The 27,289-nt window shown below is 41.4% G+C and overlaps 1 protein-coding gene across 1 annotated transcript in view; it reads left to right on the forward strand.

The window, feature by feature from the left end:
• Positions 1-11,952, forward strand: part of SPMAP2L (sperm microtubule associated protein 2 like) — a 66,581-nt gene extending 54,629 nt beyond the window's left edge. Inside the window, exons 7-9 of the mRNA XM_022563439.2 lie at positions 7,445-7,576; positions 9,354-9,529; positions 11,175-11,952. Coding sequence (XP_022419147.2) covers positions 7,445-7,576; positions 9,354-9,529; positions 11,175-11,289 — 423 coding nt within the window. The 3' untranslated portion in view covers positions 11,290-11,952. The remainder of the gene's footprint in view (positions 1-7,444; positions 7,577-9,353; positions 9,530-11,174) is intronic.
• Positions 11,953-27,289: the final 15,337 nt, after the last annotated feature.

Genomic DNA, 27,289 nt, shown 5'->3' on the forward strand with positions numbered 1-27,289 from the left:
TCTAATGATTAATGATGTTGAGCATTCTTTCATGTGTTTGTTGTCAGTCTGTATATCTTCTTTGGAGAAATGTCTATTTAGGTCTTCTGCCCATTTTTGGATTGGGTTGTTTGTTTTTTCGTTATTAAGCTGCATGAGCTGCTTATAAATTTTGGAGATTAATCCTTTGTCAGTTGCTTCATTTGCAAATATTTTCTCCCATTCTGAGGGTTGTCTTTTGGTCTTGTTTATGGTTTCCTTTGCTGCGCAAAAGCTTTTAAGTTTCATTAGGTCCCATTTGTTTATTTTTGTTTTTATTTCCATTTCTCTAGGAGGTGGGTCAAAAAAGACCTTGCTGTGATTTATGTCATAGAGTGTCCTGCCTATGGTTTCCTCTAACAGTTTGATAGTTTCTGGCCTTACATTTAGGTCTTTAATCCATTTTGAGCTTATTTTTATGTATGGTGTTAGGGAGTGATCTAATCTTATACTTTTACATGTAGCTGTCCAGTTTTCCCAGCACCACTTATTGAAGAGACTGTACTTTCTCCACTGTACATTCCTGCCTCCTTTATCAAAGATAAGGTGACCATATGTGCGTGGGTTTATCTCTGGGCTTTCTATCCTGTTCCATTGATCTATATTTCTGTTTTTGTGCCAGTAGCATACTGTCTTGATTACTGTAGCTTTGTAGTATAATCTGAAGTCAGGAAGCCTTATTCCTCCAGCTGTGTTTTTCTTTCTCAAGATTGCTTTGGCTATTCGGGGTCTTTTGTGTTTCCATACAAATTGTGAAATTTTTTGTTCTAGTTCTGTGAAAAATACCAGTGGTAGTTTGATAGGGATTGCATTGAATCTGTAGATTGCTTTGGGTAGTAGAGTCATTTTCACAATGTTGATTCTTCCAATCCAAGAACATGGTATATCTCTCCATCTATTTGTATCATCTTTAATTTCTTTCATCAGTGTCTTATAATTTTCTGCATACAGGTCTTTTGTCTCCTTAGGTAGGTTTATTCCTAGATATTTTATTCTTTTTGTTGCAGTGGTAAATGGGAGTGTTTTCTTGATTTCACTTTCGGATTTTTCATCATTAGTGTAGAGGAATGCCAGAGATTTCTGTGCATTAATTTTGTATCCTGCTACTTTACCAAATTCATTGATTAGCTCTACTAGTTTTCTGGTAGCATCTTTAGGATTCTCTATGTATAGTATCATGTCATCTGCAAACAGTCACAGCTTTACTTCTTCTTTTCCGATTTGGATTCCTTTTATTTCCTTTTCTTCTCTGATTGCTGTGGCTAAAACTTCCAAAACTATGTTGAATAAGAGCGGTGAGAGTGGGCAACCTTGTCTTGTTCCTGATCTTAGTGGAAATGCTTTCAGTTTTTCACCATTGAGGACGATGTTGGCTGTGGGTTTGTCATATATGGCCTTTATTATGTTGAGGAAAGTTCCCTCTATGCCTACTTTCTGCAGGGTTTTTATCATAAATGGGTGTTGAATTTTGTCAAAAGCTTTCTCTGCATCTATTGAGATGATCATATGGTTTTTCTCCTTCAATTTGTTAATATGGTGTATCACGTTGATTGATTTGCGTATATTGAAGAATCCTTGCATTCCTGGAATAAACCCCACTTGATCATGGTGTATGATCCTTTTAATGTGCTGTTGGATTCTGTTTGCTAGTATTTTGTTGAGGATTTTTGCATCTATGTTCATCAGTGATATTGGCCTGTAGTTTTCTTTCTTTGTGACATCCTTGTCTGGCTTTGGTATCAGGGTGATGGTGGCCTCGTAGAATGAGTTTGGGAGTGTTCCTCCCTCTGCTATATTTTGGAAGAGTTTGAGAAGGATAGGTGATAGCTCTTCTCTAAATGTTTGATAGAATTCGCCTGTGAAGCCATCTGGTCCTGGGCTTTTGCTTGTTGGAAGATTTTTAATCACAGTTTCAATTTCAGTCCTTGTGAATGGTCTGTTCATATTTTCTATTTCTTCCTGATTCGGTCTTGGCAGGTTGTGCCTTTCTAAGAATTTGTGCATTTCTTCCAGGTTGTCCATTTTATTGGCATAGAGTTGCTTGTAGTAATCTCTCATGATCCTTTGTATTTCTGCAGTGTCAGTTGTTACTTCTCCTTTTTCATTTCTAATTCTATTGATTTGAGTCTTCTCCCTTTTTTTCTTGATGAGTCTGGCTAATGGTTTATCAATTTTGTTTTTCCTTTCAAAGAACCAGCTTTTAGTTTTATTGATCTTTGCTATCGTTTCCTTCATTTCTTTTTCATTTATTTCTGATCTGATTTTTATGATTTCTTTCCTTCTGCTAACTTTGGGGTTTTTTTGTTCTTCTTTCTCTAATTGCTTTAGGTGCAAGGTTAGGTTGTTTATTCGAGATGTTTCCTATTTCTTACGGTAGGATTGTATTGCTATAAACTTCCCTCTTAGAACTGCTTTTGCTGCATCCCATAGATTTTGAGTCGTCGTGTCTCCATTGTCATTTGTTTCTAGGTATTTTTTGATTTCCTCTTTGATTTCTTCAGTGATCACTTCGTTATTAAGTAGTGTATTGTTTAGCCTCCATGTGTTTGTACTTTTTACAGATCTTTTCCTGTAATTGATATCTAGTCTCATAGCGTTGTGGTCGGAAAAGATACTTGATACAATTTCAATTTTCTTAAATTTACCAAGGCTTGATTTGTGACCCAAGATATGATCTATCCTGGAGAATGTTCCATGAGCACTTGAGAAAAATGTGTATTCTGTTGTTTTTGGATGGAATGTCCTATAAATATCAGTTAAGTCCATCTTGTTTAATGTATCATTTAAAGCTTCTGTTTCCTTATTTATTTTCATTTTGGATGATCTGTCCATTGGTGAAAGTGGGGTGTTAAAGTTTCCTGCGATGAATGTGTTACTGTCGATTTCCCCTTTTATGGCTGTTAGTATTTGCCTTATGTATTGAGGTGCTTCTATGTTGGGTGCATAAATATTTACAATTGTTATATCTTCTTCTTGGATCGATCCCTTGATCATTATGTAGTGTCCTTCTTTGTCTCTTCTAATAGTCTTTATTTTAAAGTCTATTTTGTCTGATATGAGAATTGCTACTCCAGCTTTCTTTTGGTTTCCATTTGCATGAAATACCTTTTTCCATCCCCTAACTTTCAGTCTGTATGTGTCTCTAGGTCTGAAGTGGGTCTCTTGTAGACAGCAAATATATGCGTCCTGTTTTTGTATCCATTCAGCCAATCTGTGTCTTTTGGTGGGAGCATTTAGTCCATTTACATTTAAGGTAATTATCGATATGTATGTTCCCATTCCCATTTTCTTAATTGTTTTGGGTTCGTTATTGTAGGTCTTTGCCTTCTTTTGTGTTTCTTGCCTAGAGAAGTTCCTTTAGCAGTTGTTGTAGAGCTGGTTTGGTGGTGCTGAACTCTCTCAGCTTTTGCTTGTCTGTAAATGTTTTAATTTCTCCATAAAATCTGAATGAGATCCTTGCTGGGTAGAGTAATCTTGGTTGCAGGTTTTTCTCCTTCAACACTTTCAATATGTCCTGCCAGTCCCTTCTGGCTTGCAGAGTTTCTGCTGAAAGATCAGCTTTTAACCTTATGGGGATTCCCTTGTGTGTTATTTGTTGTTTTTCCCTTGCTGCTTTTAATATGCTTTCTTTGTATTTAATTTTTGATAGTTTGATTAATATGTGTCTTGGCGTATTTCTCCTTGGATTTATCCTGTATGGGACTCTCTGTGCTTCCTGGACTTGATTAACTATTTCCTTTCCCATATTAGGGAAGTATTCAACTATAATCTCTTCGAATATTTTCTCAGTCCCTTTCTTTTTCTCTTTTTCTTCTGGAACCCCTATAATTCGAATGTTGGTGCGTTTAATGTTGTCCCAGAGGTCTCTGAGACTGTCCTCATTTCTTTTCATTCTTTTTTCTTTATTCTGCTCTGCATTAGTTATTTCCACTATTTTATCTTCCAGGTCACTTATCCGTTCTTCTGCCTCAGTTATTCTGCTATTGATCCCATCTAGAGTATTTTTAATTTCATTTATTGTGTTGTTCATCGTTGTTTGTTTCATCTTTAGTTCTTCTAGGTCCTTGTTAACTGTTTCTTGCATTTTGTCTATTCTATTTCCAAGATTTTGGATCATCTTTACTATCATTATTCTGAATTCTTTTTCAGGTAGACTGCCTATTTCCTCTTCATTTGTTAGGTCTGGAGGGTTTTTATCTTGCTCCTTCATCTGCTGTGTGTTTTTCTGTCTTTTCATTTTGCTTATCTTACTGTGTTTGGGGTCTCCTTTTTGAGGCTGAAGGTTCGTAGTTCCTGTTGTTTTTAGTGTCTGTCCCCAGTGGCTAATGTTGGTTCAGTGGGTTGTGTAGGCTTCCTGGTGGAGGGTACTAGTGCCTGTGTTCTGGTGGATGAGGCTGGATCTTGTCTTTCTGGTGGGCAGGTCCACGTCTGGTGGTGTGTTTTGGGCTGTCTGTAGACTTATTATGATTTTGGGCAGCCTCTCTGCTAATGGGTGGGGTTGTGTTCCTGTCTTGCTAGTTGTTTGGCACAGGGTGTCCAGCACTGTAGCTTGCTGGTCGTTGCGTGAAGCTGGGTGCTGGCGTTGAGATGGAGATCTCTGGGAGATTTTCGCTGTTTGATATTATATGCAGCTGGGAGGCCTCTTGTGGACCAGTGTCCTGAAGTTGGCTCTCCCACCTCAGAGGCACAGCACTAACTCCTGGCTGCAGCACCAAGAGCCTTTCATCCACACGGCTCCTTAATTTGGGATGATTCGTTGTCTATTCATGTATTCCACAGATACAGGGTACATCAAGTTGATTGTGGAGCTTTAATCTGCTGCTTCTGAGGCTGCTGGGAGAGATTTCCCTTTCTCTTCTTTGTTCTCACAGCTCCCAGGGGCTCAGCTTTGGATTTGGCCCCGCCTGTGCGTGTAGGTCGCCGGAGGGCGTCTGTTCTTTGCTCAGACAGGACAGGGTTAAAGGAGCCACTGATTCGGAGGCTCTGGCTCACTCAGGCCGGGGGTAGGGAGGGTCACGGAGTGCGGGACAGGCCTGCGGCGGCAGAGGCCAGCGTGTCGTTTCCAGCCTGAGGCGCGCCGTGCGTTCTCCCGGGGGAGTTGTCCCTGGATCCCGGGACCCTGGCAGTGGCGGGCTGCCAGAAGGGGGGTGTGGATAGTGACCTGTGTTCGCACACAGGCTTCTTGGTGGCGGCAGCAGCGGCCTTAGCGTCTCATGCCCGTCTCTGGGGTCCGCACTTTTAGCCACGGCTCGCGCTCGTCTCTGGAGCTCCTTTAAGCAGCGCTCTTAATCCCTTCTCCTCGCGTACCAGGAAATAAAGAGGGAAGAAAAAGTCTCTTGCCTCTTCGGCAGGTCCAGACTTTTCCCCGGACTCCCTCCCGGCTAGCCGCGGTGCAGTAACGCCCTGCAGGCCCTGCAGGCTGTGTTCACGCCGCCAACCCCAGTCCTCTCCTGGCCCTCTGACTGAAGCCGGAGCCTCAGCTCCCAGACCCGCCCGCCCCGGCTGGTGAGCAGACAAGACTCTCGGCTGGTGAGTGCCGGTCGGCCCTGATCCTCTGCGCTGGAATCTCTCCGCTTTGCCCTCCGCACCCCTGTTGCTGTGCTCTCCTCCGCGGCTTCGAAGCTCCCCCCTCCGCCTCCCGCAGTCTCCGCCCGCGAAGGGGCTTCCTAGTGTGCGGACACTTTTCCTCCTTCACAGCTCCCTCCCGCTGGTGCAGGACCCGTCCCTATCCTTTTGTCTCTGTTTATTTTTTCTTTTGCCCTAACCAGGTACGTGGGCGGTTTCTTGCCTTTTGGGAGGTCTGAGGTCTTCTGCCAGCGTTCAGTGGGTGTTCTGTAGGAGTTGTTCCACGTGTAGATGTATTTCTGGTGTATTCTTGGGGAGGGAGGTGATCTCCGCGTTTTACTCTTCCGCCATCTTCCCGGAAGTCTCTCTCTTTGCTTTGTCTTACATAATATAATTAAGAGATATTTGTATAACGAATTAATGAATGATTGTTTTATTTCCTTTTTGATTGTAAGCCTTAATTGAAGGCACTGGTTGTCATATATTTTTTTGATTTTCCAAGAGCCTGATAAGAGACAAAGCTTTATTCATTGGAAATGCTTGATTAGTACTTCATGGTATTGTGTAGATAGATAGGACCTTTGTTTGAATCCCAGCTCTGCCACTTACAAACTATATAAAGTTAAATAAAATGCCAAACTTCACAATACCTTGGTTTCTCCATTAGTGAAATAGAAATAAAAATGTTATGCAGGTGAGAAATAAATGAATTAATAGGTATAAAATACTGTCTGTGTTAGTATCATCATCGTCATCATTTTTATTTATTTATTTTTGACTGTGTTGGGTCTTCATTGCTGGGCACAGGCTTTCTCTAGTTGCAGCGAGCGGGGGCTACTCTCTGTTGCGGTGCACGGGCTTCTCATTGCAGTGGCTTCTCTTGTTGCAGAGCACAGGCTCTAGGCACGCAGGCTTCAGGAGTTGTGGCACGTGGGCTCAGTAGTTGTGGCTCATAGGCTCTAGAGCGCAAGCTCAGTAGTTGTGGCACTCGGGCTTAGTTGCTCTGCAGCATGTGGGATCTTCTCGGACCAGGGCTCGAACCTGTGTCCCCTGCACTGGCAGGCAGATTCTTAACCACTGCGCCAGCAAGGAAGTCCATCGTCATCATTTTAAACAACATAAGAAGGGGTTTGGAACATACCTTGTGTGTTAATTTTCTACCCACAGTTAAAACCCTATTTCATTTCCAGTTATTGATTATATTCCCACCTCAGAGTTTTGTGGTAAGTTTTGAGTTTGGATATAAGTAATTTAAATAGAAGATGATGTAATTTGAACACATTTCCACAATTAAGGTAGTGAGGAGTGTCTTGGGGGACCAGTACAACATTGTCTATGGAGATATGGTTCTGTTCTGCCTTTCTTCCTCTTGTCTTTGGTTACTTTGTATTGTCCGTTCCAATTAGAAGAGAGCTACTTAAATTCATTTTAAGCATGGGGATTTGTAATAATGTGAATTCCAATTTCCAAAGGGCAAGATAATTAAGAACAAAGCAGAGCTCTCCCCCTTGTAGTGTTCTCATGTGATAGGGCTGAGAACTTCCCTCCTGGATGAGTTTATCGTTCTAGTAATCAGCATTGCCATTTATCTCTTAGTCCATTTGTGTACTTGTCATTTTCTCCCCATCTTTAGTTTCACAGGAAGTTCCAAAAAATCTGGGTTGGAATTTATACAACCTAGTTTGAGAAGGATGGAAACTGATCCTTTCAGCTATGATCATAGGTTACTGCAGTATTCTCATCCTTTTTGCTGGATTTACTGAGAAGTCTGGTCCAGTGGTCAGATACTACTTTGTAACTTTGATTGCGATAGTGTTTATTGATTGATGCTTACAGGTACTGTTTTCTTTTTCTCCCCTAGACTGAAACCAAAATTGCGACGTCTGCCCTGACTGCTGTTGCAACTCCAAGAACTGTAGACCTTGCCCATCCAAGGATTAAGATAGAGGGTCTGTGCTTTGAAAGAGAAAGAAGTGAAATGCCCATCCGTCCTGTAAGCCATCACTACCTTAGCATCCTTCAGCTCACTTTCTGTTTGTTCCTAGGGTGTTGTTTTGCTTCTATAGGGTATCAGTAAGAGCTGGGTTCAAATTCCTGCCTCACCACTACTAGTTGTGTGATGTTGTAATAACCTTCCTGAGCGTTATTCATTCAATAAGGATTTGAATCTCTACTGTGTGCCCGGCACCGTGCCCAGTGAACAAGATGGAAGGAGACAGAAAATAAATAAGGAAACAGATAAGATAATGTCAGGTAGTGGTAAGTGCTATGAAGAAAATAAAATGGAAAAAAATAAAAAATAAAATGGGAAATGAGTGACTATGGCTGGGGGTGGAGAATAAGCTTCTTTGCATACGGTAGTCAGGGAAAGCCTCTCTTAAGGAAGGGATGTTTGAGCTGAAACCTGAATAATGAGAAGGAGTCAGCTAAGTGAAGATCTGAGAAGAGAATGTTCTAGTAGAGGGAAGAGCACATGACAAAGTCCTTAAGTAGGATAGCTTTGAAGTTGGGTGGAGCAAGGTGAGCAAGGGGATTGTGAAGGTAACAGTTCCCAGTTTCAGGGCTGTTCAGACTTGTGATAATAGATAAGGCAGGTGCTCAGCACAGAGCCTGGCACGCTCAGTGGATTGTTCGGGGGTTTTAAAAAATCCTTTAAAAAAGTGATACCATGGCACATAATCATACTCTGAGAACCCAAACTAATCTGTATCAGTGCAAATATAGAACATTTTCAGGGCTACTGAGTGGTGTTTGCTGTGGTCCTCATTCTTTTGAATGAGCACTTGAGAGAGAGAATAGTAGCTCTATGTCATCTTTCCTATTTTACCAGTAAAGCAACATAATAGAAAGGCCTCCTGGCAGATGTGGTTTCCAAAGTAAGACCAAAGGGAGTTGATGAGTCAGTCAGAATATATTTATTCAGCACCAGTTATGCAACAGAGCCTAGTCTAGCTTTTGGCAAACAAGTACTTCTCTCAAGCGGCTTATATTCTGGTGGGGAAAAACAGACAGTAAACATAACCAACAATGAAATAAATGAGCTAAGTCAGGTGTTGTTAAGTGCTATGAAGAAGATTAAATAAGTACTGTGGAAGAGGGTAATTAGAAAGGCTGATATATCTTGGATGGTCAGGGAAGAACTCCTTGAGGATGTGATGTTTGAGTCTAGGGACTTGAATGACGAAGAGGCAGCCATGACAAGATTGAGGAAAGAGGGTTTCAAGCAGAACTAGTAAATGCAAAGGTCCTGAGGTGGAAAGAGCTGGGCCAGAGGGGCCTTGTGTGACTAGGGTCATAGTGATTGAGGTGGGGATGGGAGGAAGGTGAGGTTGGAGGAGAGTATAGTAGGCAGATCATGTAGGACCTTCTAGGCCACGGTAAGGAGCCTAGGTGTTATTCTTAGCAAAATGGAAAGCCACTGGAAGATTTTAAACACTGTGAGTGACATGATCTGGCTTGGGCCTTGGAAAGTACTTCCCTCATGAAGTTGTTACGGTGATTGCATGGGAATGATTTAGGCAGATCGCTGAGAACACTGTCTAGCTCATGGAATACACTTGTTAAAATGCTCCTTCTCTCCCTCAGTAACTGCTGTGTGAAGGCTGGGTTGTGGAGGAGTGAGAATGGAAGCAGGGAGATCAGTTAGGAGAGTCTGTTACAGTAATCCAGGAGAGAAAGGATGGTGACTCGATTAGGGCTATAGTTGAAAATAGAGGGAGACGTGGTGAAATTTGAGGTATGTTTTTGTGTCGTTTTGTTTTGCACTATAGATATCCGGTGCTGCCTTGCTCGCCAAACCTAGCCCTCGAATACTAGCTCTAGCTAAGCCCAGGCCTCTTCATCAAGATTATTTACCTCCCCGTGATGCCTACTGGCAAGTATCTTGTGCTGCTATCCATTCCAAGATATCTCCCAGAATTCAAGAACTAGCTAATCCAAATACAAGGTGTGTCAATCTAAGGCTAAGATGGGACAGGAAAGGCAGGGGGTGCTAGGGACAGGGAAAAGTTGACCTATTAAGTTCAGTGAAATGAATCATAGAAATAGTAAAAATTTTAAAAATCATCTTATTTGTTACATTTATTGTGACAAATCTATGGTCTTCTTACCATAAATATAAGGCTACAGTTAAAGGGTTAGTGGACTAGTATTGAACTTTAGACCTAGGAGACAACTCTGTAATTATGGATATGGGATTATTTATCTAACATATATTGATAAGGATTATTTATCTAACATATATTGATCTAATAAGTTGCAGAACAGAAACATAATATGTTGTAATTTGTGTAAGAAAAAAATACATATATGCCATATATTTGCTTACATATGCCTATACTGTCTCACAGGAGTATGTAAGAAGCTAGTAACAATGGTTACTTTGGGGGCCTAGGGAGCCGGGATGGTAGGAAGACTTATTTTTTACTAAATAGGCTTTTGTATTTTTCAATGTTTTTGCATCATGTACATGTATGAACTATTTCAAATAAATCGGAAAATATATTCAACAAAGAAGAAATTGCCTCTAATTCCTATTCATTTTTTAGAAGACCTCTCAACTTGTCTGAACCTCAATTCATTTTGTTACCTTCAAGGGATAATACCTGATCCCCTTTTTGAAGCACCATCAAGAAAACCTAACTGAAAAAGTAGTAGTCTTGAGCTCAGGGAATAGGAAATGTGTTTGGTCTTATATAATAAAATATTTTTTTAAAAAATTTTAATTTTAATTTTATTTTATTTATTTATTTATTTATTTATTTATTTATTTTTGGTTGCCTTGGGTCTTTGTTGCTGTGCATGGGCTTCCTCTAGCTGCAGCGAGCAGGGGCTACTCTTTGTTGCGGTGCGTGGGCTTCTTATTGCGGTGGCTTCTCTTGTTGTGGAGCACGGGCTCTAGGCGCGCGGGCTTCAGTAGTCGTGGCTCGCAGGCTCTAGAGCGCAGGCTCGGTAATTGTGGTGCACGGGCTTAGTTGCTCCGCAGCATGTGGGATCTTCCGGGACCAGGGCTCGAACCCATGTCCCCTGCATTGGCAGGCGGATTCTTAACCACTGCACCACCAGGGAAGTCCAGATTTTAAAAATCTTTATAATGTGTTTTTCCTTAAAAAAAAAAGTTCAACATCAAATGAAATGACACTCATTCTCTGATCACTGACAAAGGAAAGTGAGGAGTAAGACCAAGTGCTCAAGAGTCTATCCTGGTAGCAAGATTATTATTTGGTGGTTAAGGTATTAAGGATGAAAACTTCAAAAAATTGATTTCTTTAATTTCACCAGTGGATTGTCTGGCTTGTTTTAACATCGTCAAATTATTGAGAAATTTCCAGAATTTACTTTCTATGGAAAGAGGAAAGCCTTCGGAATCTGACACATATACACATCTAGACTTGACCACAGGTCACTCTTACAACGTCCCTGAGCCTTCATTTCCTTATATGTACAGTGGAGGTCATGATACCTGTTTGATGTGGTGCTTAAGAAAATCAAAATGAGATAATATAGTGCCTAACACATAGTGGATGCCTGAGAAATGTTAGTTCCCTTTTCTGTTCATCTTATTTTAAGTCAAATCCTTTTTTCCATTTCAGGACTCCTGTGCATATTGTATATTACGATCCAGAAGTCTTTAAAGTCAAGCCAGCTGCTTTGAAAGCACAGTGTTCTCCGAGGATCCATGAGTTGGCACAACCTCTTACGCGTTAAGCACAGAAAGCCACATCAGTCAAACTCATTATGTTTCTAGAAGACATATTAGATGACTTAGTTCCCTTGTCTGGTACTGTCAGTTTATAGCCCCCACTCCCTCAAAGCACACGAGACCTCTAGGGAACACCACTGCTGCTGTTACCTGTAATCATGTCTTTAGCAGGTTTGGGGACTCCAGCATGCAATAAAAGAGAAAATGATAGCCTGCCTTATTATCCTTACTATCTCCTCACGTGCATCTTGGCTGTCTCATTGCTCTGACTGACCTGAAGATACATTCTTCCTTATATTTGCTAGTTTTGCTTTTCTTTTCCCAGTGAGATCTGTGTTCTCCAGTAGCTGATCTCACCTCAGTGCCTTCTCTAATAAATCCTGAGAACTGAAATCATTCCTTGTGTTACTTTTCCAACGTCCCCTCATTACCAAGAAATAACACTGAAATGGTGAAGCCTTTGTGGCTAAGTCAAAATGCTTTATATAATCTGTAGATGAAATTGAGGGAGTAGGTTACCTTAAATGATCACATCTCCACCAACTTCTGTTCCTTCACTCATGCTCAGTGTCATTTATCATGAATGACAGAAGAAGCTAAACATTTGGTAAGCATTATAATGCTTTGTCAAATTGCATCTGCCCAGAGTTTTTATTTCATTTGCTTTATTCTCTCCATGGATGAGTATTTTACAAAGTAAACTAACTTTTATGGCCTATCTAGATTTACATGAAAATGAACTTGTTTGAAAACCAGTTTTACAGATGAATGAGTTCTATCTCTAAGGCCTTTATGTTAAAGAGATAACTAGTGTCGTGGAGAGGCAATACCATACAATAGTTTTGGTTGGTTTTGGTTTTTGTATTTTTTTTTTTTTTTTTAGGTAGAAAAAAGGCTAGGTGTATTGATTAAAATGAAGCTAAATTCTTTTCCTAGCTCTAATGAAAATAAACAAGTCTAGAGCTATTGAATTTGAATCCAACAAACAGGAAGAGAGACAGTCACTTTTCACGGTCATTGCTTTTTGAGATAGGCCCGTGGTAGATTTGTCCATCCTTGGATTGCACAGCAAGTGTATTTTTTGTACTATTGGAATAAATCACCTAAATTGCCCAAATTGAACCTAGTATGTAAATTGATTACTGCAGGACAAAAAGTCCAACTGGAATTTGTCTGGGTCTAGAATAAATCATGACATTTATAAAACCCAAGTACATTTCTGAGATACCTTCAATGTTTGTATGTTTCAGAACATGATGAAATGTATCCATTAAAAAGTACTCTGAAGAGATGGACCTCCAGCAAGGTGGCATGGGAACTCCAGTGACCACACTCTCCAGTGAATGTTATTATTTTTTTAAATTAGAGCTTCTGGAAATGGCCCTTAGGATAAACAACAAATGAAGAAACATCTATTCAGGGATATCTATGAAAATTCAGTAAGAAAGGTGAGAGTCTGTGATATTCAAACTACATGTAAGCCGATTGTTTCTTGCCATGAATTACGGTTCTGTTTTTAAATTCACATTTAAAAATTAATTTATAATTCAAATTAAATTATATTCACCTTTTGCCTATTTCCTCCCTTTGACTTGGATACAAGAATCTTAGAGCCTAATGAATGTAATGTCCAAACATGGTGAGCCCCTCAGCAAGTAAAATTCCTAGCATCACGACTAGTCATAGCAGGAAACCAAGCAATAACAGCTGCCACCATCATCACCTCCTCCACCACCACCGCAGGAGATTGACAGCTCATCTGTGCCCCTCTTCTGCTTGGTTTCCGGTACTTTAATCTGAATTTAGTTTTACTTGTTCCATGGAGTGTATATGTGTGTGCATGTTCATAAACATGTGTGTCTGTATTTGTCTTTATTACGTGTTTGCGTGTAAATTGAAAACTTCCTGAATCCGTTAAAGAAGTGGTTACATTATAATTAAATAATCTCATTGATGAATACTACAGAGGCCTGTGATTAACTACCAAAAGTTATAATAACTTCGCTAAGAAGCTCAAATGTCTTCTCACCCCTTTTAGCTGTCGAGTGTAATAGCTGTAAATGTCCACCTTTCTGCAACTTTTATTCCCAGACTACTGTATTAACTGTCTCTGTTAAGCCTTGGAGTGATTTTCAGCTCCCTGTTAGGAGAAAGGTGGAGAATGTTATTATTAGATTTGTGAAATTTAGGTAAGTTAAGATTGTTAATTTTGGAATATGCCATCAGTGAGACTATGCATGGTCTACCTAAACTATCGAAGGATTTTTTTTAAAGCCACTAGTTCAAGAAGGCCTGAAATTCCTCAGGACAAAAGATGAAGGTTAAAACTGTTATATTCTGCCTTACCTGATAATATTCCCTTCTTCCCCCCTCTGGTTCTCAAAAACAAAATGAAAGCTTAATTGAAAGTTCCCACTAGATAAGTTTAATTAAACAGCATTTTGTTATACTTGACTATCATTGTACCCCTAACTCAAGCATCTGAATAATTATTTTCTATTTTCATAACTCAAGTGTAGACTAACTTCACATTGAATTAATCATTAAAGCAAAGCTCATTAAAATGCTGATATAAAATGTTTTGTTTTGATTTCTTGAACAGTAGGAAAAATTAAATATATTCATCTAAATATTCAAAAGAGAAGGTAGTCAAAATTTGTATGAAGAAAGTCAACTGACCTTAAAGTGCCAAAATGAATACCTCTATTTAATAAATAACAGCATATTTTACAGGGAGGTAAAAAGGAAAGCATTCCATTGTTAATGGGTGTTGTATTTTACTAAATTTAAATAGTGTACTAGTGAGTAATAATTGACCACTATTACTCTGGTAGTTATAATTGAAAAGTAAGGGGCTTCCCTGGTGGCACAGTGGTTAAGAATCCGCCTGCCAATACAGGGGGACACGGGTTCGAGCCCTGGTCCAGGAGGATCCCACATGCCGCGGGGCAACTAAGCCTGTGCGCCACAACTACTGAGCCCGCGCTCTGGAGCCCGTGAGCCACAACTACTGAAGCCCACGTGCCACAACTACTGAAGCCCACACGCCTAGAGCCTGTGTTCTGTGACAAGAGAAGCCACCTCAATGAGAAGCCCACGCACTGCAATGAGAAGCCCACGCACCGCAACGAAGAGTAGTCCCTGCTCACCACAACCAGAGAAAAGCCTGCGTGCAGCAACGAAAACCCAACATAGCCAAAAATAAAATCTATTAAAAAAAAAAATCAAAGAAATACCTCACATTTAAGTAATAATTTTAACTTCTTTAATTCCCAAATATTATTAGTTTTACCTTCAATTATACTATAAGAAGAGATAGAGAAGACATTCTACTTTGTTTAGATTTCTTATTGAAAAACAGAACTAGAAGTTATGTACCTTTATTTAACTATAAAAATGCTAAACTATGAATCATCCAGGTGTTGTTTTATTGTGATTTAACCATGGATTTAATGCTTTTCTTGAACAATCAATGAAATGTTCGGTACTCTGGATTTTTATCTGAAGGACTGAAACTAAACATGTTGAACAATCTCTCCAGATTGTTTTAAAAATTAGTAGCAATTCTAAATAGCTTCTTTTGGAACTAGGAGGAAGAATTTTATATAACTATATAGATTATATAATTATATAATTTTAAAAATATATATATATATATATATTTACCTCAACCACTTTTTTTTTTTTGAGGTGAGATTGGTATACGACATCATATGGTAGATTTGAACTTGAATTTTGGAATCAGACCTGGGTTTGTATCCCACGTGGATCATTTACCAGGTATGTGATTTTGAAAAAATTCCCTAACTCCCTGTGCCTCAGTTTCTTTATGTATAAAGTGAGCTCCTGTGGCATTATTGTAAAGAGTAAATAAGAACATTATGTAATAAAGTATGAATTGGAAAAAATTGTTTAAAATTTAGCTCCTTTTGCCTTCTAAGGCGGGAGTGGCATAATTCATATCACTGGGAAAAGAAATATCTTTATGGCTTGATTCATACATTAAATGAATGTTTGTTTGATGTCTTTGCTTTGCCAGGCACTGTGCTAGGCACTAAAGCTATCATAGTAAGCCAAACATATATGGGCTCTGCTCTCATAGGCTGTTTAGCCAATTGGGAGACATGGATGTTATTCAAACATTCACAAATAAATGTAAAATACAGCAGTGGCAAGTGCTATGAAGGAGAGGTTATAGTGCTATAAAATGACAGAATAGAGAACTTTGACTCCTTGGGAAGGTGAGGGAAGGATTCTTTAATGAAAGGACGTTGGGCTGGAATCTAAAAATTAAGTAGTGTTAACTAACAAAGAAAGGACAGGAAATCAGTGCAGGTAGTGGGAAATGTGGTTAGTGGATATTTGTTGATTTGGGGGCGACCCTGCACCCATTCCTCCTCCTTCTGGTAAGAACCCCCAATTTTCTTTGGGGGATTTCTCTTCATCGATAAAGGTTTATTGAGACTTTTATTCCAGGTACCCTGGCCGAGGGATGGGCATGTGACCTGAGCCAGCTCATTGAACTGTCCTCTGGGGCTTTGGATCATGGGCAGAGTGGTGCAGAGGCAGGGGTAGTTGGAGGCGGTCGTTCCCAGTAGTGGTGCCCTGATGAGACTTCACTGTTCTCCTCCTACTTTTGATACCTGGAGCTGCCCAGGCCCCCACCGGGGCCCTCCCCTGTTCATCTGCCTCAGGAGCTGTGCACAGCCTTGCAGTAAATCCCCTGTGGCAGATGGGTAGAGGTGTTGGGGACTGAAAGGCCAGCGTGGCTCAGATGGGAAGCAAAAAGGGGTTGTGTGATCAGTGACGAGGCAGCAGATGGAAGCCAGACTGTACAGGGCCCTGGAGGCCACCTTGAAGATTTTAGTCTTTATACTGAAACCAGTGGGAGCTGTTGAAATAATTTAAGCATGAGGATAATGTAACCATGGTTGCCTTTTGAAAACATTACTTCTACAAATAAATTGGGGAGGGGGCAGTGGAGGTAGATAGACCAAGTTAGGGGGCTACTTAGTAGATCAGATGAAAGATGAAAATAGTTTGGTGGTACCATGGTGGAGATGCAAGGAAGAGACAGGCCTTGAGAGATATTTGAGGAGGTGTATTTTCACAGGATTTGGTGATGGATTGGATGTGGGGTTGGGGAGAGAAAAGCATTCAAGATAATTCCTCGATTTCTAACTTATGAAACAATATATAGATAGTGAGGGTCTGAATATACAGGTGGACAATGGCCAGGCCACATATGACAGTACAACTCTGACTCACCACCTGTGCAGCAACCAGGTCAGGAATCCAAACCACAGCCTCTGCAGCAATCAGCCCAGAATGGTCAGGATCTGGCCAGTGGTCCCAACTGATACCTAATTTTTGCCCCCACTTCCATCTCAGGACCAAGTAGAGAAAGCCAAATATATTCCCCAAGCCAATCGCATAGGATGCCCTGTTTCTAGTTAGGCAGTCTCCACCTTCCCCATGCCAACAGGGTCTAACAGAGTATTCCTAAAGCCACCATCCCCTGCCCCCCTTGCCCCCCACCCCACTATAAAGCTGTCCCACTCCTCTGCCTTTGAGTCTCTGCCAACTGCAAGTAATGGTGGCTGACTCCCTGGCCATAGCAGGCTCTGAATAAACAGCCTGGGTGTGTTCTCATTTGACTGATCTTTCCCACAACAGTGAGCCCTTCACTGACGTAGGGAACACCGGGAGATGACCAGAAGAAAAGAGTGGAAAAGCATGAGTTCAGTTCAGGACACTTAGATTAGAGGACACCTTTGAGACATCTAAAAGGAGATGGCAGCTGCAGGGCTGTATTATGACTTTCAGGGACCCTAGGCACTTTTGCTTTTCTGGGTCCTTTCTTCCTTAAAATAATATTAAAAATTATATTTTATGACTGCATTAGTATAAAGATGAACATATAAATATTATATATTAAGACTTTTTCAAATTAAAAGTTCATCTTTTTTTCTCATATAGAAAGAACTAAAACATTTTTGTAATCTCCTGAAAATGTTATGGTCTGTAGGCAATGGGCCCACTGTGCCCAATGGAGCAGTCGGCCGGGTTCAGGTAGGCAGTCCTTACATGGGTCTGTGTTGTAGCGTCGAGGCCTGAGACCTGCTGCAGGTGTACATGTGCAAGTCATCTCAGTTAGCTGTGGTTGGAGCTACGGGGTAAGAGGGAGGACCAGGACAGGGGGAATCCTGACTTGATATTTGCTGATATTCGAGAATTGCTGTTAATTATATTTAGAAGGGTATTGGTATGGTGGTTATGCTTTTAAAAGCAGTTCTTTTAAAGATGCAAGCTGAGACAATTGTGAATAAAGTGATATCTAGAGTTTGCTTTGCAATAATCCCAACAGGGGAGTGGATGAGTGTATAGAGGAAACGACTCTTGGTTGTGAGTTGGTGATTGTTGAAACTAAGTGATGGAATCCTAGGGTTCATTGTCTAGACTATTCATTCAATAGTCCCTCTTCTGTTAGATATGTTTGAAGTTTTACATAATAAAGTGCAAGATAGGAGGGGAGCTACGATGGACAGTTACAGGTCTCAGCAGAGGCTTGAGGGGCCTGAGCAACTCAGAACTCCCCCAACGCTGCATACCAATCAGGTCTGCTTCACTCCCACACATTCGGTGTTAGGGCTGTTTAAGGGGAGAAATCAAGGCAATGTGTCTGTATTCCATGGCTGGGGACAGTGTGGGGAAGAACTAGCACATACAAGATGGTGAGGTAGTTTATAATTTGGTGGAAATAGGATTGTGGATTTACAACCCACTAGAAATAAGGTAAAACGAGATAAACTGGTGTTCCCACCCCAAATCCAGTGGAATGGGAGGGACTCAGGACTTTCCCCACACTTCTGGTGGGGGAGGGATTTTGAGTCAACTCTAATTCAATTTTCAAAGGTCAGGATACCTCTGTCGACCTCTAGGTTGCAAGTGCTTGACACACAAGATGTGAACAAGTGGGAACAGAGAAGGTGTTAAAGACTTGTTTGTTAACCTGGATTTGGTTGAAGGAAGAAAAATTGGAGCATCAATATTACATGGCTTCCTGCAGTCTAGGAGAGAGGGGGTGAAGGCAATTCCATTTCTGGTTCAAGGTGGTTGGTCTGGAATGAAGCCTTACCAAGTATTAGCTGTGCAACCCTGTTCAAATTACTTAACTTCTCAATGAAAAAGGGCTAATAGTGTTTGCTGTTGAGATTTGGAAGTTTCCAGTAACTTATACCCATCCTTTCCCTGCCTGAGTCCAGAAACAATTGAAAAACCCAGGCAGATGGAGTTCAAAACAACTCATTTACAATTGGTAAAGCTGTTTGGAGAAGGTGACTTTGGTGGACCAATTGGATTTCTAATATCCCCCTCCTCCTGAACTGAACTGAGCCCCTGGTTCAATTCACCAGGCACACCAGCCCCCGGAGCAGGCTGAACACACTCTGCTTATGGCTCTAACATCGCAAGGAGGGAGAAATGCACTCCTTCTCCTAGATTCGCCAGCGGAGGAGTCACTGCTCCCACGGGAGGAAATAGGGGTGGGTGAGGGCAAAAACCAGGAAGTTCTTCTCTGGGGAATTCTCCCTCTCCACATGGAAATGGGAGCACAAGTGTTCATCTCTAACATCTACCTCACTGGGTTCTTGTGCAGTATTGTACTTAGCACAGTATCCAGTACATGGTAAGTAGGTTTTGTTTTCTTAGTCATTATTATTAGTGGATATTAAGATGCTTCTCACATCTTTTTGGATAATGGAGTTTACTTCCTCTGGTGGTACCCATTGCAGTCCCAATGAAAACACAATCCTCCTATCAAGAAGTGGAGTCCACTTCCCCATGCCTTGAGTCTGGGGTGCCTGTGACTTGCTTAGACCAACAGAAGGTGGCAGAAGTGACATTGTAGGACTTCCAAGTCCAGGCCCTGAGCAGCCTTGCCTTCTTGGCACGCTGCTCCAGAACTGCATGGAAAGAAACCCAGCCTCCCTGAGAGACCTCATAGCAAGAGAAGTCCAGACCTCCCCTCTGAGCCCGGCGGCCAGCTCGCCCTCTGCTGAATGCATCCATGTGAGTGAGCCAGCAGGACCAGCAGAAGGACTGCCCGGCCAACCCACAGAAAGGTCAGGAAGGAAAATGATGGTTTTAAGCTCCTCTTTGGGGTTGGTTTGTTATTCAGCAGTGTGGAACTGAAACAGTGAACAAGCTGGTGGAGTAAGAGACTGAAGCCGTGGGTGGTAGGGAGGGCAGCAAGGGGTTTGGACTGCAGCCAGCTGATCTTCAGAGGTTTGTGAGCAAGTACTTGGTTAGGGTCTGCTAAAGGAGCAGGCACACACTTCTCCCTCAATTAGTTGTTTTAAGTGCCTTTATCAACTTGTGTGAACTAACCTACAGCAGACGTGAACTTAAGTGACCCCTGACTGGCCAGTAAGAAACTGCACAGGCTCCGGACGCGCAGGCTCAGCGGCCATGGCTCACGGGCCCAGCCGCTCCGCGGCACGTGGGATCTTTCCAGACTGGGGCACGAACCTGCGTCCCCTGCATCGGCAGGCGGACTCTCAACCACTGCACCACCAGGGAAGCCGTGTGTTGGTTTTTCTTCTCAGTCTGGGAGGTGCTGCCAGGTGGGAAAACTTCCCCACCCGTAGCAGCATGCATCTGCCTGCCTGCCTGCTGTCTGTTGCCAGGGCGTGGTCTGTTGGAACTGCCAGGATGTTGGGCATCCTAGGCTGGATTGCAAGACAGGGCAGGCAGAAGGTTGGAGACAGAGAAAGGGGGCTGGGGGAGCAGGGGAGCAGAAAGAAGCAGCTGGTCTTCAGTGTGAAGTGGGGAGCAAATTCACCCCAGGATACCAGGGACACGTAGGCAGTGGGCGGGCAGCTGCTCTGTGAACAGGGAGAGGGTGATTGAGGCTTGGGCAGATGGACATGAAAGGAAAGCAGTAACAGACCCCAGGTAACACACCGCAGTTTTCTGTAATGATCTAAGCAGGCAGGAGTGCCCTGGGGCTTGGATAGTTTAAAAGCATCACATTCCTGGCTTCAGCAAAGCTTAAAGCAAGGCCTAGGTCAGGGAGCCATTTTAAGTTCTGGCTTCTCTGGGATTTTTAAGTGACCCGTGACCCGTGATTGTCTAGTAAGAAGCTGCATTAACTGAGGCAGAGGAGTGCATTGCTCACTGACAGAGCTGAGCCTCCCATCTTACCTACCTCCCCACTCCTCCTTCCAGGGGGTTTTGCAACTAACGACCTATCTGAGGAGGTCCTGGCCTATGACCACCCTTGACAGCAGAGACATAGCACAGGCAGTAAGGAGAGGGAGGCTGAAGGCACTCGTTCTTTCACAGTTTGTGTTGATTTTTCTTGGTTGATCGCTGGTAGAGAAACAATAAGTGACTGTATTATATGATCTCATATAATACAGGGAGGCAGTGTAGATGTGGCTGGGAATGTGCTTTCTGGCATCAGAATGGCAGGATTTGAACCCTGGACCCGCCACTTACTAGCTCTGTGTCTTTGGATAAATTAACTAACTCCTCTGGGCCTCAATTTCCTCACTTGCAAAATGGAGCTAAGAATAGTGCTGTCAAATGCTGCTCCCCAAAGCACCACCAAAGAGCTTGTGGACAAAGCAAAGCTGAGTTTATAGCTCACTGAGTTAAGGGAGATCCCTACCTCAAGAGAGTTTTAGCAGCATCTAGTAAAGAGAGGGCAGTGGTGGGGTATTTATAGGTTTTCAGCTTGTTTAGGATTGTGCAAGGGCTTGACAGACACAGCAGGGTGAGGGTTTCCAAAGGAGTCTTTGCGAATTGATGAGACCAGTGGAGTACTTTCATGACAATCACAAAAGTTGTGTGTAACTTCATCTTCCTGGGCGAGAGTTTCCAAAAACCTATTACTGAAGGCAGTGGGTAAAAGTCATGCTAATGTAGACAGTGATCTGTGTAGGCACAGATGGTTTAGGTTCAAGTTCTCCCATTTACCTCCAGCACTGCTGTGAGGATTAAATGAGACAATGGGTGAAGTGCTCTAAGTGTAGTCATAGCACTTGATAAATGTTCAGTGATTATTGCTATTAGTAGCATTATTTTCCAGTCCAACCCCCATTTCTCTTGCCAGTTTGCTAGGGCATAAAATTCCATCTCCAGAATTGTTTTCTCATAACCTAAGGCTTTATCCCTTTTTAAAATGCAAACACAGGCAGAAAGGGTACCTCACTAAACCTAATCAGGCATTTACACCTCAGCATGGAGGAGTTTATAAAATCCTAAACAGGAAGCCTGGAAGCTTAGAATATAAGCTTTACTAATCCCTTAGGAGAAATGGCCCCATACATCCCTAAGCTGTTCTTGAGGAGCCTTGCAACATGCCCAATTACATGCAAGACTAAGGACAGTAACACTAGGTCCAGAACATCTGAATTTCCCCCTTTCAGTCTGGTGTCAGGCTGCTCCCATCTAGTAAGATGCTCTTACCTCCTTGGCATTTGTGCTTGCCCAGGGTTCTCCAGAGAAACAGAACCAGTAGGGGATTTTCTCCCTCCCTCCCTCCCTTCCTTCCTTCCTTCCTCTCTCACTTTTTGTCTCTTTCTTTTCTTTCATCCTATCTATCTAAATGGGACTTATTATGAGGAATCGGCTCACAAGATTATGGAGGCTGAGAAAGACCCATGATCTGCCGTCTGCAAGCTTGAGACCCAGCAAAGCCAGTGGTGTAATTCATTTGGGGTCTGAAGGCCTGAGACCCAGGGGAGCTGATGATATACATCCCAGTCTGGGGGCTTGACGTGATGAGATGAGATGTCCGAGCTCTAGCAGTGAGGTAAGAAAAAAAGACGGAAATTCCACCTGTTTCTGCTTTTTGTGCTACTCAGGTCTCCAGTGGATTGGGTGAAGTTCATCCACGTGGAGGAGGGCCATCTACTGAGTCCACCAATTCAAATGGTTAATCTCATCTGAAAACATCCTCACTGACACACCCAGAAATAATGTTTAGTCTGGACACCCCATGGCCAGTCAAGGTGACATATAAAACTAACCGTCTCAACCAGTCATAGAGAGGAGGTGGGGATTTGCAGGTGGAAGAGGTATGCGTCATTATCTCTAGAGAAGGAATAAGGTATGTTTTTGAAATCACACACTACCAGTGAAGCTCCTTAGGCTAGGGAGTTAGTAAGCTGCCCCACTTTACCCGAAGTACGTACACTCAGTCATCTCTTCTACAGGTTTCCACATCATGCCAACAGGCTCTAGACCTGGGGAGCTTAGCCCTGGCTATACCTTAGAGTCAACAGGGCAGCTTAAGAAAATACCTAAACCAGGTCTGCCCATGCAAACCTGACCGTCCAGCGCTCAAGCAACTGAACCAAAATATTAAGGTGAGGCCCAGGCACTGCTCTTTTTCAGAAGTTGCGCAGGTGATGCTGATACACAGCGTGAAGAAGCACTGCTCCAGATCAGTGCTATTCAAACTTTAGCTGCACAAGAGTCACTCAGAGGACTTGTTCAAACACAGATTTTGGGCTTTCACTCCCCAGAGATTCTGATTCAGTAGGTCTGGGTTAGGGCTTGAAAATCAGTACTCCTAAGATGCTCCCAGGTGATGTTGATGCTATGTATTAGTTTTCGGAGGGCTGCCATAACAAAGGACCACAGCCTGGGTGGCTTAAACAACAGAAATTTATTTTCTCACAAGTCTGGTGTCTAGAAGTCCAAGATCAAGGTTTCAGCAAGGTTGGTTTCTTCTGGGTGTGTGGACCCCACCACTTTGAGTAGGAAGGCTCTAGATTCCACAGATCAAAGAAACAGTATGGGTTCACCAGTTAAGAGTCATTTATAAGAAATATGATCCCTAATGGAATGGCTTCTTTTATATATTCCTTTGATATTAATGAGATCTCTGAATTCTCTTTGCCCTTCCCTCTAGAGTGAAGTGAGCAAAGGGTAGAGAGGTGGACAAAGAGGTCTGAGGTCAGAGAAATAGCCAGGAACCAGGGCTTTGTAGACTATTATGAGGTCTTTTCACAGAAGGAGGAGATGAGGGCTCTCCATATTGTGACCTTCCGCTGAATATTCCAAGCTGCGGGAGATCTTCATATATTAAGATCTTCCTTTACCATCGTTCGTCAGCCAACTGTGATGTTCCACGGCAAGGTATCTGTATTTTCCTTTGCCCATTTCCCTGTTTTAGTTTAAAATAGGTTAACATTTAAAAAAATTTTTTTTGTTGTGGTAAGAACACTTAACATGAGATCTACCCTCTTAACAAATTTTATATGTACAATACCTCATTGTTGACTACAGGTACAATGTTGTACACCAGGTCTCCAGAGCTTATTCATCTTGTTGGACTGAAAATTTATGCCTGTTGGTTAGCAACTCCCCATTTCCCCCTCCCCCTAACCCCTAACACCATCATTCTACTCTCTAATTCTATGAATTTGCCTGTTTTAGATACCCCATATAAGTGGAATTATGCAGAATTTTCTTTCTGTAACAGGCTTATTTCACCTTAGCATAATGTCCTCAAGGTTCCTCCATGTTATTGCATATTGAAGGATTTCCTTTTTTTTTTTTTAAGGCTGAAGAGTATTCCATTGTCTGAATATATTACATTTTCTTTATCCATTTATCTGTTGATGGACATTTAAGTTCTTTCCATAGGTTGGCTATATGACAGGCAACAAAAACAAAAATAAACAAGTGGAACGACCTCAACCTCAAATGCCTCTGCACAATAAAGGAAACAGTCAGCTGAGTGAAAAGGCAATCTAGAGAATGAAAGGGAGAAAATATTTGGAAGCCATGTATCTGAAAACGGGTTAATCTGATAAGTGGTTAATCTCTAAAATATGTAAAAAGAACTCCTACAACTCCATTGTAAAAAAAAAAACAAAAAAGCTAGTCTACATAGGTTTGATACACATGGAGTGGCTCTTGTAGAATAAAATCATAGGCAGCACTAGCACACTAGCACGCACTGCAGAGTCACAGCTAAGGCCGGCTGGCTGGGATTCTGCAGCATCTACATTTACCTAAATGAATGTAAGAAGTTAGCTGAAAAATTGCTGTTTCGAAGCCTCTCCCTGGGCCTTCCTGCAGCAGCGAGTTGTAAGTCCTGCACGGGAAATGGCAGACCACAGCTACGGCCTGCCTGCAATTTACACAAAGTAACTTCTCAAGGAAAATAAAGTCATAGCCCAAGAATCAGACTGATTCTTGCACAGCCAGGGTGAAACCTCTTTAAATTAGTTGCTGTTGTCCAGCTCCTTGGAAGTTTTTCATGTTGAAAAAAAGAAAACACTTGGAATGTAACTAGACCTATTGTGATCATTTTGCAATGTATACAAATATCAAATAATTATGTGTGCACCTAAAACTAATATAATGTGTGTCAACTACACCTCAATTTTCTAAAAAAAACAAAAAACACAGCTTATATTCCACACACACAAATTTTTTTTTTTTTTTTGATGATCAGATAAAATGAGTTGCAGCTTTAAGGGAACAAAATAAACTTCTCGTGTTTTTAAGGCACATGACTTTCAGCAGGGCAGGCTGAGGGGTGCATTTAGTTGTGGAAATGCATTGTAAGCAAATTTGACTTTTGTGAATCTAAAATGTTAGAAAGGAAAAACTTTTACTCTACTCTGTTAGGTTTAGTGTCTGTGGGTCTGTGAGTTAAACTGACACGAGATTAACAGGAGAAAAAGGTTTATTCGTATGTATATGAAAACCAACAAAAGCAGTAGTCGGCTCTTTAAATAGTTAAATATAGAGGTTTATGGACTAACTTAGTAGAGACTAGGGAGGAAAAAAGGTGTTATGGGAAGACAAATAGGTTTCTTTAGGAAAGACAAGTGGATTTTTAGGAGAACAAATGGGAGATAAGAAAGTTGGTGATGGGCTTCCCTGGTGGTGCAGTGGTTAAGAATCCACTTGCCAGTGCAGTGCACACGGGTTCGAGCCCTGGTCCGGGAAGATCCCACATGTTGCGGAGCAACTAAGCCTGTGCGCCACAACTACTGAAGCCCGCGCACCTAGAGCCCGTGCTCTGCAACAAGAGAAATCCCCGCAGTGAGAAGCCCGCACACCGCAACTAGAGAAAGCCCGCGCGCTGCAACGAAGACCCAACGCAGCCATAAAACTACCCCAGACAGGGGATTTATGGCAGCCTCATTTCCCAAATGTTGCTGCTTTTAGTCAGCTAAGGGAAGTTCTGAGAAGGCTTCTTTCCACATCTGTTGAATCTCAAATGTCTTCAGCTTAAAATAATCTTCATATCAGCTCTAGGTCCCCACAATAGTATGAGTCAGAAATACTGTCTTGCTGCATAAGGAAGTGACTTGTAAACTGTTCTCTATTGCTGCCTAGCACCTGGCAGTGCCCCTTTAGCTGGCAAGCTGTAATCCTCTTCATACTCCGTGTCAGGAGAGCTATGGTTATTTGAAGACATCTGAAATTCTCTTTGAAATTTAGCATTTATTACATTGTTATTCTCACATATGCTATTACTATAATTTGAAAGATTTTATAAATCCTATAAAAATATTACTCAAGTTATGATATTGCTAAAATCAGGGCTTAAAAAACGCAACCATAAATCAAAAAGTTCAGAATAAAAGTTAGATAAATTGGTATGAATAAAGCCAATCAACCAAATTAATACTATGCTATTAATTTAAAGGATAGCCCTATAGGAAAAATTTTAAATAGTGCTTAAAAATTAAAAGCAACATTAAAGTAAAAATGTGCTCCAATAGTTATAGATTTTTGTACTCTACAAATGCATTCCTCATACTCTTTATTCCTTTGGTAAAATGAGCTTGATTTATGAGAGATCTCCCAAAACTTGTTCCTTGAGTAAAATATGACTTCTATATAAGAGGGTGGACAAAAGCTAAGACATCATTTAGTTCATGAGCAAAGAATCAAATTGCAATTCAATGGCAGGTGTTTATGTAGAAGAGCTAGAAGTTGAACAAACGTCTCAAAACTGTAGGGCAATTAATTCTGCAAACTCATGGCAATTATAAAGTAATTCATCCTTAAAATTATGACAAGATCAGAGATGATAAGTATGTGAACTCTGCTTGAGTTCACATAGAAATAGATTTGTGAAATAGTTCACATAGAAATAGTTCACATAGAAAGAGATCTATGAAATAATGTTGATTGAAAACAATTATTGATAGAATTCAAAATAGTACAGTTATTTTAGTTATGGACAAAATACAAGCTTGTCTACTGATAAAGATGGGGACTTAATTTAAACCTATGTAAATAGGACTTATATTCATTGGGTCCTCATTTTCTCCAGAGTTGTTTGTGTTAATGATAAAAGCAAATTGGATTGGTCACCAGCTTCGGGAGGGGAAGGGAGGAAGGATAAATTGATGGAGCACAGGGGATTTTTAGGGGAATGAAACTATTCTGCATGATATTGTAATGGTGATGTATATCATTATACATTTGTCAAACCTATAGACTATACAACCCAAGGAGTGAACCCTAATTTAAACAGTGGACTTTAGTTAATAATAATTATCAGTATTGGCTCATCAATTATAACCATTGTACCACACTAATACAAGATATTAGTAGCAGGAGAAATTGGGGGGTGGGGAGTAGGGGTGAGGAAGTATGTGGGAACTCTGTACTTTCCACTCAATTTGTCTGAAAACGTAAAACTGCCCCCCAATTAATAAAGTCTATTAATTAAAGAAAAAATCTAAATTCGTGGACAAAGAGATTGCTGATTCTTGGGAAAATCTTGAATCATCCAACACAAATCAGGCTAAAACGTGCTTTCGGTTCTTTATTTACTTTGCTTAAAGGTGCACTGTTTATTTTGCAAGGGCGTAAGGATTAAGAACGAAATGAGAGCAATAGAATGTCTTGCACCCGTTGCCAAAATAAGCTTTCCCATTTGGTTGACTATCATGAACCTTAAGTCAATCTACTCAGAGGAATACATTTCACCCTTTATAGGAAAAGTTCCAAATCTTC

Source organism: Delphinapterus leucas, chromosome 5, assembly GCF_059928025.1.
Source record: "Delphinapterus leucas isolate spDelLeu-1000000601 "Yukka" chromosome 5, BTC_Dleu_Yukka2, whole genome shotgun sequence".
Lineage (NCBI taxonomy): Eukaryota > Metazoa > Chordata > Mammalia > Artiodactyla > Monodontidae > Delphinapterus > Delphinapterus leucas.